Source organism: Rhinoraja longicauda, chromosome 33 (genome assembly GCF_053455715.1).
Source record: "Rhinoraja longicauda isolate Sanriku21f chromosome 33, sRhiLon1.1, whole genome shotgun sequence".
NCBI lineage: Eukaryota > Metazoa > Chordata > Chondrichthyes > Rajiformes > Arhynchobatidae > Rhinoraja > Rhinoraja longicauda.
In genome coordinates this window covers 27,210,348-27,223,405 of record NC_135985.1, presented here as the reverse complement: position 1 = coordinate 27,223,405, position 13,058 = coordinate 27,210,348, and the positions used below count along the sequence as shown (strand labels likewise).

General features: G+C 45.5%; 1 protein-coding gene across 1 annotated transcript in view; it reads left to right on the top strand.

Moving 5' to 3' along the window:
- agbl1 (AGBL carboxypeptidase 1) overlaps positions 1-13,058 on the top strand; it is a 312,383-nt gene that overhangs the window by 39,325 nt on the left and 260,000 nt on the right. The window contains exon 6 of the mRNA XM_078427109.1: positions 12,902-12,939. Coding sequence (XP_078283235.1) covers positions 12,902-12,939 — 38 coding nt within the window. The remainder of the gene's footprint in view (positions 1-12,901; positions 12,940-13,058) is intronic.

The following is a 13,058-nucleotide window of genomic DNA, read 5'->3' as shown; positions in this document are numbered from 1 at the left end:
ACTTGCTTGTCAAATTTTAATGCAGAGTCTTGACGTGACGTGAGAGGACGCTGGCGCTATTTGTTCGCCGCTTCTCCGTCAGGATAGTTTGTTTGTTTTTATGTCTTGACTGTTTTTGTAAAGCGTCTTTGAGCATTTGGAAAAGCGCTATAAAAAATAAATGTTTATTATTATTATTATTATTATTATTATTATTATTATTATTATTATAATTATTATTATTATTATTATTAAATATCACGCCGAGGTTTTTGACATGCGGTTTGACTAGGCAGGATAGGCTTCCAAGACTGCCTGTTATCGATTTGATGGAGTCGGGGGGGCCGAATAGGATGACCTCAGACTTGCTCTCGTAGTGGGGCGGTGTGGGTTGTGGGGAAGAGTGGGGGTGACATGGACTGTTGTGATTTGCTGTTGAAGACCACTGGAGCAAGTATGTCTTCAATGAAATTAGGTATGTGCATTTTTAAATGAAACTTTCTTCATAACTTAGTCATACATTTTGTGTAAGGAAAAAGCAAAATAGAGAAAACAAAACAAAACATTTTTTTCTTTGTGTTGTAAAAAGTATTTCTGCTCAATAACCTTTCTATAAATAGCAGAATATACTCATGGTAGGCCTGACATTGTACATGTAGTCCGAGAACTACAGACTGTTGGAAATAATAGTTGTTTTTCACCCATGAATGTAGCGCAACGCGCATTACGCGCCATATTATGAATTTTGATGTAAAATTCTGATTTTTGGATATCAAAATTCTGAGTCTAAAGTCTAAAATTTAATGTGAAGTAGAGTGCGGTCTTAAGCTTTAGCCTTCCTTAATTTTATATACTTCAATCATCTCTCTGCAACCTCTGGTGTTCCATAGAATACCATCCAAGTCTGTCCTTTAGTTAATGCCCTCTAATCCAGGCATCGTTCTGGTAAACCTCCTCTACACCCTTTCCAAAGCCTCCACATCCTTCCTGTAAAAAGGCGAACGGAACTGCACACAATACTCCAAATGCGGTCTAACCAAAGTCCTATAAAGCTGAATCATTACATGCTGAGCAGTGGCCCAGGAATTGTAAATCCTTTTTGCCTCTGGGTACGTCTCTTGACTGACTCCATTGACTTTATGCTATTACCTTAAGGTTAAAATTAATGGGCTAAAATTCATGAGGTGGTTGTATATTTTCAAATATACGAGGCATAACATTGATTTCTGAATGCTATGTCAATGATTTTCTCTATGAAAGCAGTATTTAATAAAAACAAATCAACAAAAATAATAAAAATCACTAAATAACTTCTCAAAATTTAGTTTATATTTTATTCAAAATCTTAAAAAATTCTTAAACATATAAATATGCAGTGGCATAAGTGAGTGACTAAAATGCATCTTCAATTTGCAATTTTAAAAAAAATTATTATATTGTGCAATAAACTACAAATAGAGTTGTGAATTTGTGGAATTCTCTGCCACAGAGGGCTGTGGAAGCCAAATCACTGGATGGATTTAAGAGAGAGTTAGATAGCAGTCTAGGGACTAGTGGAATCAAGGGATATGGGGAGAAGGCAGGCACGGGTTATTGATTGTGGACGATCAGCCATGATCACAATGATTGGCGGTGCTGGCTTGAAGGGCCGAATGGCCTCCTCCTGTACCTATTTTCTATGTTTCTATGTTAATTCCAAAGACGTACAGGTTTATAGGTTAATTGTCTTTGGAAAGAATTGTAAATTGTCCCTAGTGTGCAATATACTACGAGTGTACGGGGTGATCACTGCTAGGTGTGGAGTCAGTGGGCCGAAGGGCCTGTTTCTGTGCTGTATCTCTAAACTAAACACCAAGTCTGCGCTGACCAGTGATCCCCGCACCGTAACACTATCCTACACACACGAGGAACAATTTACAATTTTTCCGAAGCCATTTAGCCTACAAACCTGTACATCTTTGGAGTGTGCGGGGAAACCGGAGAAAACCCATGCTGCTCACGGGGGAAATGTTCAAACTCCGTACAGACTGCACCTGTAGTCGGGATCGAATCCTGGTCCCTGGTGCTGTAATGCAGTAACTCTACCGCTGCGATGCTGTGCTGCTCCTGTCAGGCCTTATCCTCCTGCCACACTTCCCAGACGACAATCAGTCTGAAGTGAGCCCACACTGTCTGGCAGGACCTCTCCAGTGGCCAGCATGAAATTAGCCGTATTACACTCAGTAAGTCCACCTCACATGCATTCCACTAGCTTCATTGAGCTGACACTTGCTGCGCTACTGTCTGGGAATGTCATTCCAGACAAGAATTTAATTTCTAATTTCCTGCCAATTTCCAATCAGACGAATAGAGGCAGCTGGATACTTTTCTACTGATGCACTTGTTAGAAGCTGAGAGAGTCTGCAACTTGCATTGGCTTATAACAAGCTCTCTCTTACTTTAGTTTAGTTTAGAGATACAACGCGGAAACATCGTGCCGACCAGCAATTTCTGCACACTAACACTAACACACGAGGGAAAATTTGCAATTATACCGATCCAATTAACCTACAAACCTGCACATCTTTGGAGTGTGGAAGGAAACTGAAGTTTCCCGGAATAAACCCACACATGTCATGTCACGGGGAGATCGTACAAACTCTGCACAGACAGCTCCCGTAGTCAGGATCAAACCTGGGTCTCTGGCGCTGTGAGGCAGCAACTCTACTGCTGTGCCACAGTGCTGCCCCATTGAGATAAAAACTATAACAAAGCCCTGACTTTATGAGAAAGACTGATTTCCCGAAATATAATAAAAGGCACATTTAATACGTGGATATGCTTGCTATTTGTCTTCAATTGTGTTATTTTCACAAGGCACAAGACACAAGGGTCAAGAGTGTTTAATTGTCATATGTACAGGCAACAGAACAATAAAACTCTTACTTGCTGCAGTTTTACAGCCCTTTACATTTCCGTTAGTTTATTTTGTTTACAGCCATATGCTGGGTATTTGAAATTTCAAATGTAAAGACACAAATAGCAGCGAGGTCTTTTCAGAAAGTATTTTTCTAACTCAATAACTTGGTCAATGCCAGATTATTGCATTGTAAACCACAATGTGATTTTACATAGTCTCTCTGTTGTAAGTATTTATGTAAGCAGTTTTTATTTCAACGATTATCAAAGCCATGATGCAGAAAGGCAGTTTTGTAGAAAGAATATGTTTCCTGTTGTCTAATTTTAAAAATAATGTTTGTAATCACAGGCAGAACCAGGTGCGTTCCACCCAAATCAGTGCCAGCTTTGCCAGGTGCGTTCCACACCAGTCAGTGCCAGCTTTGCCAGGTGCGTTCCACACCAGTCAGTGCCAGCTTTGCCAGGTGCGTTCCACACCAGTCAGTGCCAGCTTTGCCAGGTGCGTTCCACACCAGTCAGTGCCAGCTTTGCCAGGTGCGTTCCACACCAGTCAGTGCCAGCTTTGCCAGACTGAGTTCAGAGACAGTGTGGGGACATTCACTTTTCCCTGCTCACCTGCGGCTTTCTGTCCATTTCTTCCCAAGATACTTTGGGGCCAATGATAAATACAATTGAGCTAACAACTTGTCTGTTAGTCTGGAGGAACTGTACAGGAAGGAACTGCAGATGCTGCTTTAAACCAAAGATGGACACAAAAAGCTGGAGTAACTCAGCAGGCCAGGCAGCATCTCTGGAGAGAAGGAATGGGTGATGTTTCAGGTCGAGACCCTTCTTTAGGTCTGAACATCGGTCTTGACCCAAAACATCACCTATTCCTTTTCTCCAGAGATGCTGCCCTGACCCACTGAGTTACTCCAGCTTTTTGTGTTAGTCCTGAGGAGATGATGTCTGACTCCTGCTAGTTTCATGAAGGCATGTCGCACCAATGCTGAAGTGTTGCAAGATGAAGCCCAGGGACACAAGGAACTGCATCTGCTGGAACCTTGAGTAAAATACAAAGTGCTGGAGGAACTCAACAGGCCAGGCAGCTTCTGAAGAGGGGATGGATAGGTGATATTTTGGGTTGGCATTGTTCTTCAGACTGATGGTAGGACAAATCTTGGCAAGGGCGGCATGGTGGCGCAGCAGTAGAGTTGCTGCCTTACACCGCCAGAGAGCCAGGTTGATCCTGACTACGGGTGCTGTCTGTATGGAGTTTGTATGCTCTCTCTGTGACCTGCGTGGGTTTTCTCCAGGAGCTCCGGTTTTCTCCCACACTCCAAAGACGTACATGTTTGTAGGCTAATTGGCCAGGTAGACTTATAAATTGTCCCTAGTGTGTGTAGGATAGTGTTCGTGTGCTGGGATCTCTGGTTGACATGGACTCGGTGGGCCGAAGGGCCTGGTTCCACACTGTATCTCTAAATTAAACTAAACTAAACTGTGATAAGTGGATACAGGGGAGGGGGGTGGGGATGATTGCAGATGCGTGGACAAAAGCTCGAGGTTGAAAGGAGACAAAAGGGTGTCAGAGAAAGAGAGAAGAGGAGTGAAATGTAAAGATGGAGGGAGGGATATGGATGAAAGAGACAGGGACGTGGGGGGATAAAAGGGGAATGAGGGAAGGGGCGATGGGAGATTAGTGTCTGCAGGAGGGGAAAGGGGAAGGGTGACTGCGGGGGTGGGAGATGATGGGAGAAATGGGTACACACCATGGTGGGTGATGGAGGGGGGGGGCAGGGAACGGAGGGGGTGGGGTGTGGAGAGCAGATTGCTGCAGTTTCTACAAAAATCCAGTAGAAACATGAATGTGTTTGAAGCGTGGTGGGGCCGGCCTCCTTTGGCTTTTCTCAATGATCAGAGACATTCTTGTTCTGTACGCAGAATGCCTGGCATCTGAGAGAAGCTGTTGGGCTCACTTTGCAACGGCACTAATGACTGGTATTTGACCCAAGGCTGTAACATGACCACTCTCATTGTGCAGATGATCTGACATCTGCTGGCCCCACAGTTTGCTGAGAGGAATGATCCAAACACAAGGAAATAAATGATTAGGCTCTGGGATTCTGTGAGGCAAAGCAAGTCAGCAGTAGGAGCCTTGCACCTCCTGCTTTGGAGTGCTACAATTTTAATAATCAGGATTGAGTAACATAGTGTAAAAATAGACTCATTCAGGCAGAAGGCACACTGCTCTGTGCTGCAAAAATAGAGCCAGGGCTGACCTATCAGGAAACTAGTGGGCACTTTAGGTCCAAACCTCTTGCATGAAGAGGCTGCTGGCAAACTGAAATACTGAGGAATTTGATCCTGGAAGCTGATGTTGGTGTTTGCTGATATAACTGAAACATAAGCTGTGTTAGAGATGTTTCCTGCTGCTTGCCTCTGAGATATTATTGAGCCCATACCTGAGGCAGTACCAATATGTTTGTTACTTGGATTGTTATTACAATACACACACTTGTCCCATTGTCCTCCTGCAACCATGGGCCTGGGCATGAGCAGAGGGACAGTGAGGAAATCTGTGCAGAGTTGCCTTGATGAGTAGCGTTCAGCCATTATCTCAGCTCTGTTTGAGATGTGAGTGTGTCTGTGTTCTCTCAGCATCATCCACTGTTCAGATGGGAGCTGGGAGAGAGTTATTGGCAAACAGTGGCATTCAGTTGGAGACAAGATAAAGGAGAGCTTGCCTGTCCAAGGAATCCTTTGCAATCTTGGGATGTTCCAAAAGTTCCAAAAGGGCAGCATGATGGGGCAGCGGTGGAGTTGCTGCCTTATAGCGCTTACACCGCCAGAGACCTGGGTTCAATCCTGACTACGGGTGCTGTCTGTACAGAGTTTGTACGTTTTCCCCGTGACCGCGTGGGTTTTCTCCGAGATCCTCAGTTTCCTCCCATACTCCAAAGACATACAAGTTTGTAGATAAATTAGCTTGGCAAATGTAAAAATTGTCCTTAGTGTGTGTAGGATAGTGTTAATATGCGGGGGTCGCTGGTCGGTGTGAACCTGGTGGGCCAAAGGGCCTGTTTCCATGCTGTATCTCTAAAACTAAAACTAAAGAAACTAAAAGTTAATTATGAGTTGTTCCAAAATGCATAAAGGCTGCAGAGATACAGTCAACAGTCAACAGTCAACAGAGCTTTATTTGTCATTCGGTACCAAGGTACCGAACGAAACTACATAGCAGTCACACAAAAAAAAAGAACACAAGACACATGACCCCAACACAAACGTCCATCACAGTGACTCCAAACACCCCCTCACTGTGATGGAGGCAACAAAACTTCCACTCTCTTCCCCACGCCCACGGACAGACAGCTCGTCCCCGACCGACCCGCACAGTCCCCGCAAGGGGATGGAAGTCCCCGCGGCCGAATCGCACCAGGCGCTGAAACGTCTCGCGGCCGAGCCGGGCGATGGAAGTCCCCGCGGCCGAGCCGCGCCGGGCGATGTTAAGTCCCGCGGCCGAGCCGCGCCGGGCGATGGAAGGCCCCGCGGCGAAACCGCACCGGGCACTGTTAAGTCCAGCGGCCGAGCCGCACCAGCGATGTTAGGTCCCGCGGCCGAGCCGCGCCGGGTGATGGAAGGCCCCGCGGCCGAGCCGCACCAGGCACTGTTAAGTCCAGCGGCCGAGCCGCACCAGCGATGAAAAGTCCCGCGGCCGAGCTGCGCCGGGCGATGTTAGGTCCCGCGGCAGAGCCGCGCCGGGCGATGGAAGGCCCCGCGGCCGAGCCGCACCCCGCGCCGTGAGGAAGAGACCTAAAAGAGAAAGGTTTCCCCCACCCCCCCACCCACACCACCACCCCCCACACATACACAACCAAAGAAAAAACAAAAACATCCCAACACCGACACACAACAAAAACAAAAAAAAAGGAAAAAAGACGAACAGACTGCTAGCGAGCCGCAGCCGTTAGGCGCCGCCACCACGAACTTTAGTAGTGTAGAGATGGCTGCAACACAGGAAGCATGGCAGGCTAATGCCCCATACACCTCTACAAACAACAATGTGTAATAAGGAGATCATAGTAAACATTGGCCAGGGCATTACTGTTAACACCTCTGCTCTGCTTCCATTAGTGCTGACACTGAAAATGTTCCCAGTTATTCAGTGGCCATGGTTTGTGGGGTTTTCTTTTGCCAATAAACCATGTACACAGAAGTAACTTTCAGATCACAAAAATATTCCTCAGTCCTAAAGGTTTTAGTTCAGCACTTCAGCAGGTCCAGCACATGGAGGTACATTTTTAAGACAAGAATACATTGTGTTTAAATGGTAACATCATTCAAGCATTTGATAATATAGTCTACAATATTTAATACTAAGGAGACATTAGCAAAAGTGACTAAAGGCTGAATGATTGAGAAACAAAAAAGTCTACAGATGTAGTAAATCTGAAAAAAACACAAATTGCTGGAAACATTCAGCAGATTAGGCAGCATCTGTGGAAAGGGAAACAGAGTTAATATTTCAAGCTGAAGACTTGTCCTGGGCCAGCCACATTGAAAGCACAGCAATGCCTCTACTTCCTTAGAAAGCTAAGGAAGTCAACATGTCTCCAACAACCTTCACCAACTCTTGAGAAACGCCGTAGAAAATATTTTATCCACAAGAAATGCAGAGTTGTGGACATAACCTAGACTATCACACAAACCAGCCTCCCTTCCATTAACTTCATCTACACTCCACACTGCCTTGGCAAGGCCACCAGCATAAGGTCATAAGGGATAGGATTAGAATTAGGCCATTTGGCCCATCAAGTCTACTCCGCCATTCAATCATGGCTGATCTCTTCCTCCTAACCCCATTCTCCTGCCTTCTCCCCATGACTAATCAAAAATCTTTCTATCTCTGCCTTAAAAATATCCACTGACTTCACCTTCACAAAGAATTCCACAGATTCACCACCCTCTAACTAAAGAAATTTCTCCTCATTTCCTTCCTAAAAGAACGTCCTTTAATTCAAGCATAATCAAGGACTAGTCTCACACAGTCCTTCCCTCTTCACTCCCTCTTCACCCCTCTCCCATAAGGCAGAAGATACAAAGTTTGATAACGTACCTCCAGGTTCAAGGACAGTTTCTTTCCAGTTGTTAACAGGCAACTACATGGTCCTCTCATCAGCTAGAGTGTGATCCTGACCTCTCAGCTACTTCAATGGAGACCTTTGAACTTTCTTTAATTGGACATTATCAGACTTCAATGTTATATATTTGCATTAAATGTTGTACCCTTTATCTTTATCTTTATCAGTGCATGGTGGAAGGTTTGATTAGATTAATGTACAGTCTTCTTTGATTGAATAGCACACAAACAAAAACAGGCTAGAGAATTCTTGAGAGGGACTTTTGGAACATTTGGGCCAGATATGGAATAATAATGAGATGGAGTACAGAAAAGATTGTGTGAACCTATGGAATTCTTTGCCACAGAAGGCTGTGGAGGCCGTCAATGGATATTTTAAAGGCAGAAGTAGATACATTCCTGAGTAGTACGGGTCTCAGGGGTTATGGGAGAAGGCAGGAGAATTGGGAGAGATAGATCAGTCAGGATTGAATGGCGGTGTAGATGATGGCCAGATGGCCTAATTCTGCTCCTTTCACATGACCTTATGACCTTTTCATTGTACCTCGGTACATAAAACAATAATAAACTAAACTAATCTTTGTTAGTTCACTAACTGAGGTAATTAAGTTCATGGATGACCAATCCCCAGGAGTTGGCAAATACAGACCAGTCTGAGTGTGGGGAAGGATCACTCCTCTGCATCGTCAGATGCTGGAAATAATCAACTTATGAGGCCCATCTGTGCAGTAGAAACTGTCTACATTCCAGCTCAGTGACATCTTGTCAGAATAGTTTTGATGAAACATGAAGTTGGAACTCAGCTTCTCTCTCCACAAGGACTGCCGGCTCTGTCGTTCCACCATTTTACTTTTATTTCAGATTTCCAATATCAGCAGTTTTGTCCTTCCAGTCCCAGTGACTCACTGTCAACATCTTTCCCACAACCCCAGCACCTGCAGACCATGCTGGATAGTAGTCTTCAGTCTACTTCAGTCTGAAGTAGCCTTCTTCAGTCTGAAGAAGGGTCTCGACCCGAAACGTCACCCATTCCTTCTCTACCGAGATGCTGCCTGACCTGCTGAGTTACTCCAGCATTTTGTGAATAAATGCTGGATAGTAAGGTACTTTCCACTGACCTTTTGCATGCTGCCCCTCAGCAACATCATCGGACAGCAACAGCAGGGGAGCCAGGTACCTGGTAGAACGGGGACTCCAGCAACACCCCACACGACCCCCTCACCCGTGTCTCCACTCCATCTCCACACTGACGTATCACAGCCATCTATTTGCTCCATCTGAGGTTCTCCTCTCTCCTTCACCAACTCCATTCCTCACACATGACATTCTCTGGAAGAAACTGAACTAATGGGTATTTTTGTTAGGAGACACAGAGGTAGGAAGAGGTTTAAGCAATCTTAACTGGAAGCACAACAGGGACTAACGTTCAAGATCAAGCTTGGAGGGAAAGGCATGGCAGCAGACAGCCTGACAATGGAGTGGGAGGGAGAGATCCAGGGCGGTGTATATGAGCACAAGTCATGGTGATGCATGGTGCAACGGTAAAGCTACTGCCTCATAGCACCAGGGGCCCGGGTTCAACTCTGAATGTGGATGCTGTCTGTACGAAGTTTGTATGTTCTCCCCATGACCTGCGTGGGGTTTCTCAAGATCGCCGGTTTCCTACGACACTTCAAAGACGTACAGGTTTATTGACCGTAAAATTATGAATTGTCTCTAGTGTGTGTAGGCAGTGTGAACTGTGAGGAAAATGCTATGAGGTTGCAGGGTGACTTGGACAGGTTGTGTGAGTGGGCGGATGTATGGCAGATGCAATTTAATGTGGATAAGTGTGAGGTTATCCACTTTGGTGGTAAGAATAGGAAGGCAGATTATTATCTGAATGGTGTCAAGTTAGGAAAAGGGGACGTACAACAAGATCTGGGTGTTCTAGTGCATCAGTCACTGAAAGGAAGCATGCACGTACAGCAGGCAGTGAAGAAAGCCAATGGAATGTTGGCCTTCATAACAAGAGGAGTTGAGTATAGGAGCAAAGAGGTCCTTCTGCAGTTGTACAGGGCCGTAGTGAGACCGCACCTGGAGTACTGTGTGCAGTTTTGGTCTCCAAATTTGAGGAAGGATATTCTTGCTATTGAGGGGGTGCAGAGTAGGTTTACTAGCTTAATTCCCGGAATGGCGGGATTGTCATATGTTGAAAGACTGGAGCGACTAGGCTTGTATAAACTAGAATTTAGAAGGATGAGAGGGGATCTTATCGAAACGTATGATTATTAAAGGGTTGGACACGTTAGAGGCAGGAAACATGTTCCCAATGTTGGGGGAGTCCAGAACCAGGTGCCACAGTTTAAGAATAAGGGGTAAGCCATTTAGAACGGAGATGAGGAAAAACGTTTTCAGTCAGAGAGTTGTGAATCTGTAGAATTCTCTGCCTCAGAAGGCAGTGGAGGCCAATTCTCTGAATGCATTCAAGAGAGAGCTAGATAAAAGATAGCGGAGTCATGGGGTATGGAGAGAAGGCAGGAACGGGGTACTGATTGAGAATGATCAGCCATGATCACATTGAAGGGCCGAATGGCCTACTCCTGCACCTATTGTCTATTGTCTATTGTAGGGTAATGTTAATGTGTGGGGATCGCTGATTGGCATGGACGGTGGGCCGAAGGGCCTGTTTCCGGGTTGTATCTCTAAACTCGTCATTGGAACCTGCCTAGAGAATGACTGTGTTTAGATGATTCTGTTCTAGGTGTAGGGTGGATCCAGAGTTGTTGGGGTGGGCCTAGAGTGGAGGGAGGTGTGGGGGGAGGGGGATGGGGGAGGGGGATGGGGGAGGGGGAGAAGACAAGTTGGCTTGTTTCAGTCAGCAGGAAGAAAGATGAGGATGGAAGTCGGGGTGCAGGCCACTGTGCTGGAGGATGGTACAGAGATGGGCATGGATAGCATGGGCAATCATGTCAAAGACTGCAGTCTGGTTGGAAAGAAGGGTTGGATGATCTTTGCCACAGTAACACAGGGCAGTGGGGATGACCTCTGTGTGGTCAGCATGAACTTTCCCCTGCACCTCCTTGGGACTTACCCAAGCTAACCTCCTGGTGTTGGAAGGCCCAGCGATGTTCCATATCTTGCCTTGTTAACATGGGGCTGTCTCACACCACGGCCTTGCTGCCTTGACCTGTCGCTATACAGTGCAATCATGGCTCAATTGAAAATCAGAGTGTCAATTCAAATCCTTGTCACTTCTGAGTCATAGTCCCCTGCTAGTGTGGCAGGGTCTCTGGTCGCCAGCACTGGCACCTGACTGGAGGTAACCACAGACAACTCCACTGCCCACTGCTCACTTGTTCTCAGTCTCCTCCCCACAAGGTTTTGCCACAACCACCTGAATCATTGTTGACATTTCCCCAACCATTTAAGGGTGGTGCAGCGGTAGAGTTGCTGCCAGAGACCCGGGTTTGATTCTCACTTACGGGTGCTGTCTGTACAGAGTTTGTACGTTCTCCCCGTGACTGCATGAGGTTTCTCCGTGAGCTCTGGTTTCCTCACACATTACAAAGATGTACAGGTTGTAGGTTAATTGGCTCAGTAAAATTGTAAATTGTCCCTCGTGTGTGCAAGATAGTATTAATGTGGTGGGATCGCAGGTCGGCGCGGACCAGGTGGGGTGAAGGGCCTGTCTCTGCGCTGTCTCTCTAAACTAAACTAAACTGCACTAAAACCCATTTAAAAATATTCATTTTCAGTATCTGGGTGAGCCACTATTTACTGACCATGCTGGAAATGCCATTGTGAGCCACCTTGTGACCTGCTGTTGTCCTTTGTGAAGCTGCTCCCACAGTACTGTTGAGCAAGGAGTTCCAGGGCTTGGTCAGTACAATGATAACTGACTGGTTCCAACATGTTTCCAAGTCAGCATGGTGTGTGACTTGGAGAGGAAGCTCCATTCCCTGTACCCCGTGCCACGCCGAGAGATAGGCCCTGCATGGTATCTGCCACATACCCTTGCACTTCCACCCCACTATGTGGTTGGAGTTACAGAGCAGGGATCACTTGGTCACTGACTCTGGGAATTCTACTTCGTGGATAGACACAAAATGCTGGAGTAACTCAGCAGGTCAAGCATCCTCTCTGGAGAGAAGGAATGGGTGACGTTCCGGGTCGAAACCCTTCTTCAGACTCTACGTACCAGTTTGAACTTTCTCACTTGGTTACACAAAGACAAAAGTGTATCACATTCAAGATTAAACTATTAGTTTCATTTTGAGCAAACAGGAAGTAATTTATTGTATAATAGGAAGATGAGACAAAGTCAAGCAGGAGATCTCATTTGACTCTAGATTTAGGTTTAGTTCAGTTTAGAGATACACCATGAAAGCAGACCCTTCGGTCCACCGAGTCCACACCGACCAGCGAGCCCTGCACATTAACATTAGGGGAAATTTACATTTTTACCAAAACCAATGAACCTACAGACCTGTGCATCTTTGGGTATGAGAGGAAACCGAAGCACCTGAAGAAAACCATGTAGGTCACAGGGGGAACGTACAAACTCCATACAGACAGCACCTGGATTCGGGATGGAACCTGGGTCTCTGATGCTGAAAGACAGCAACTCTATCGCTGCGCCAAGGTTCTGGTTAGTCACTCTAATTTTAATTCAATATTTAAGAGCATGTCCTCTGAAATGTCTTCTTGGTGGCAGGCACGGGTTACTGATTGTGGATGATCAGCCATGATCACAATGAATGGCGGTGCAGGCTCGAAGGGCCAAATGGCTTCCTCCTGCACCTATTTTCTATGTTTCTATGTTTGAATAGTGACTGGAATGTTTTAAAGACGGAAGATATATATTTGAATGCATTTATATATTGTAGTGCATGCTGAATAAAATATAAATTCTAATTTCAGAGCTGCCACAGAAGCTCTTTCATCTTTACTGAAGTCGAGTAAGTTTCTATTCATTTCACGTTTGATTATACTTTTATAAAACCTATGATTTAAAATCTGCAAACATTTGTCTTCTGCTGTAAATCAACACATTTATCTGAAATAACATTTGTTCTTT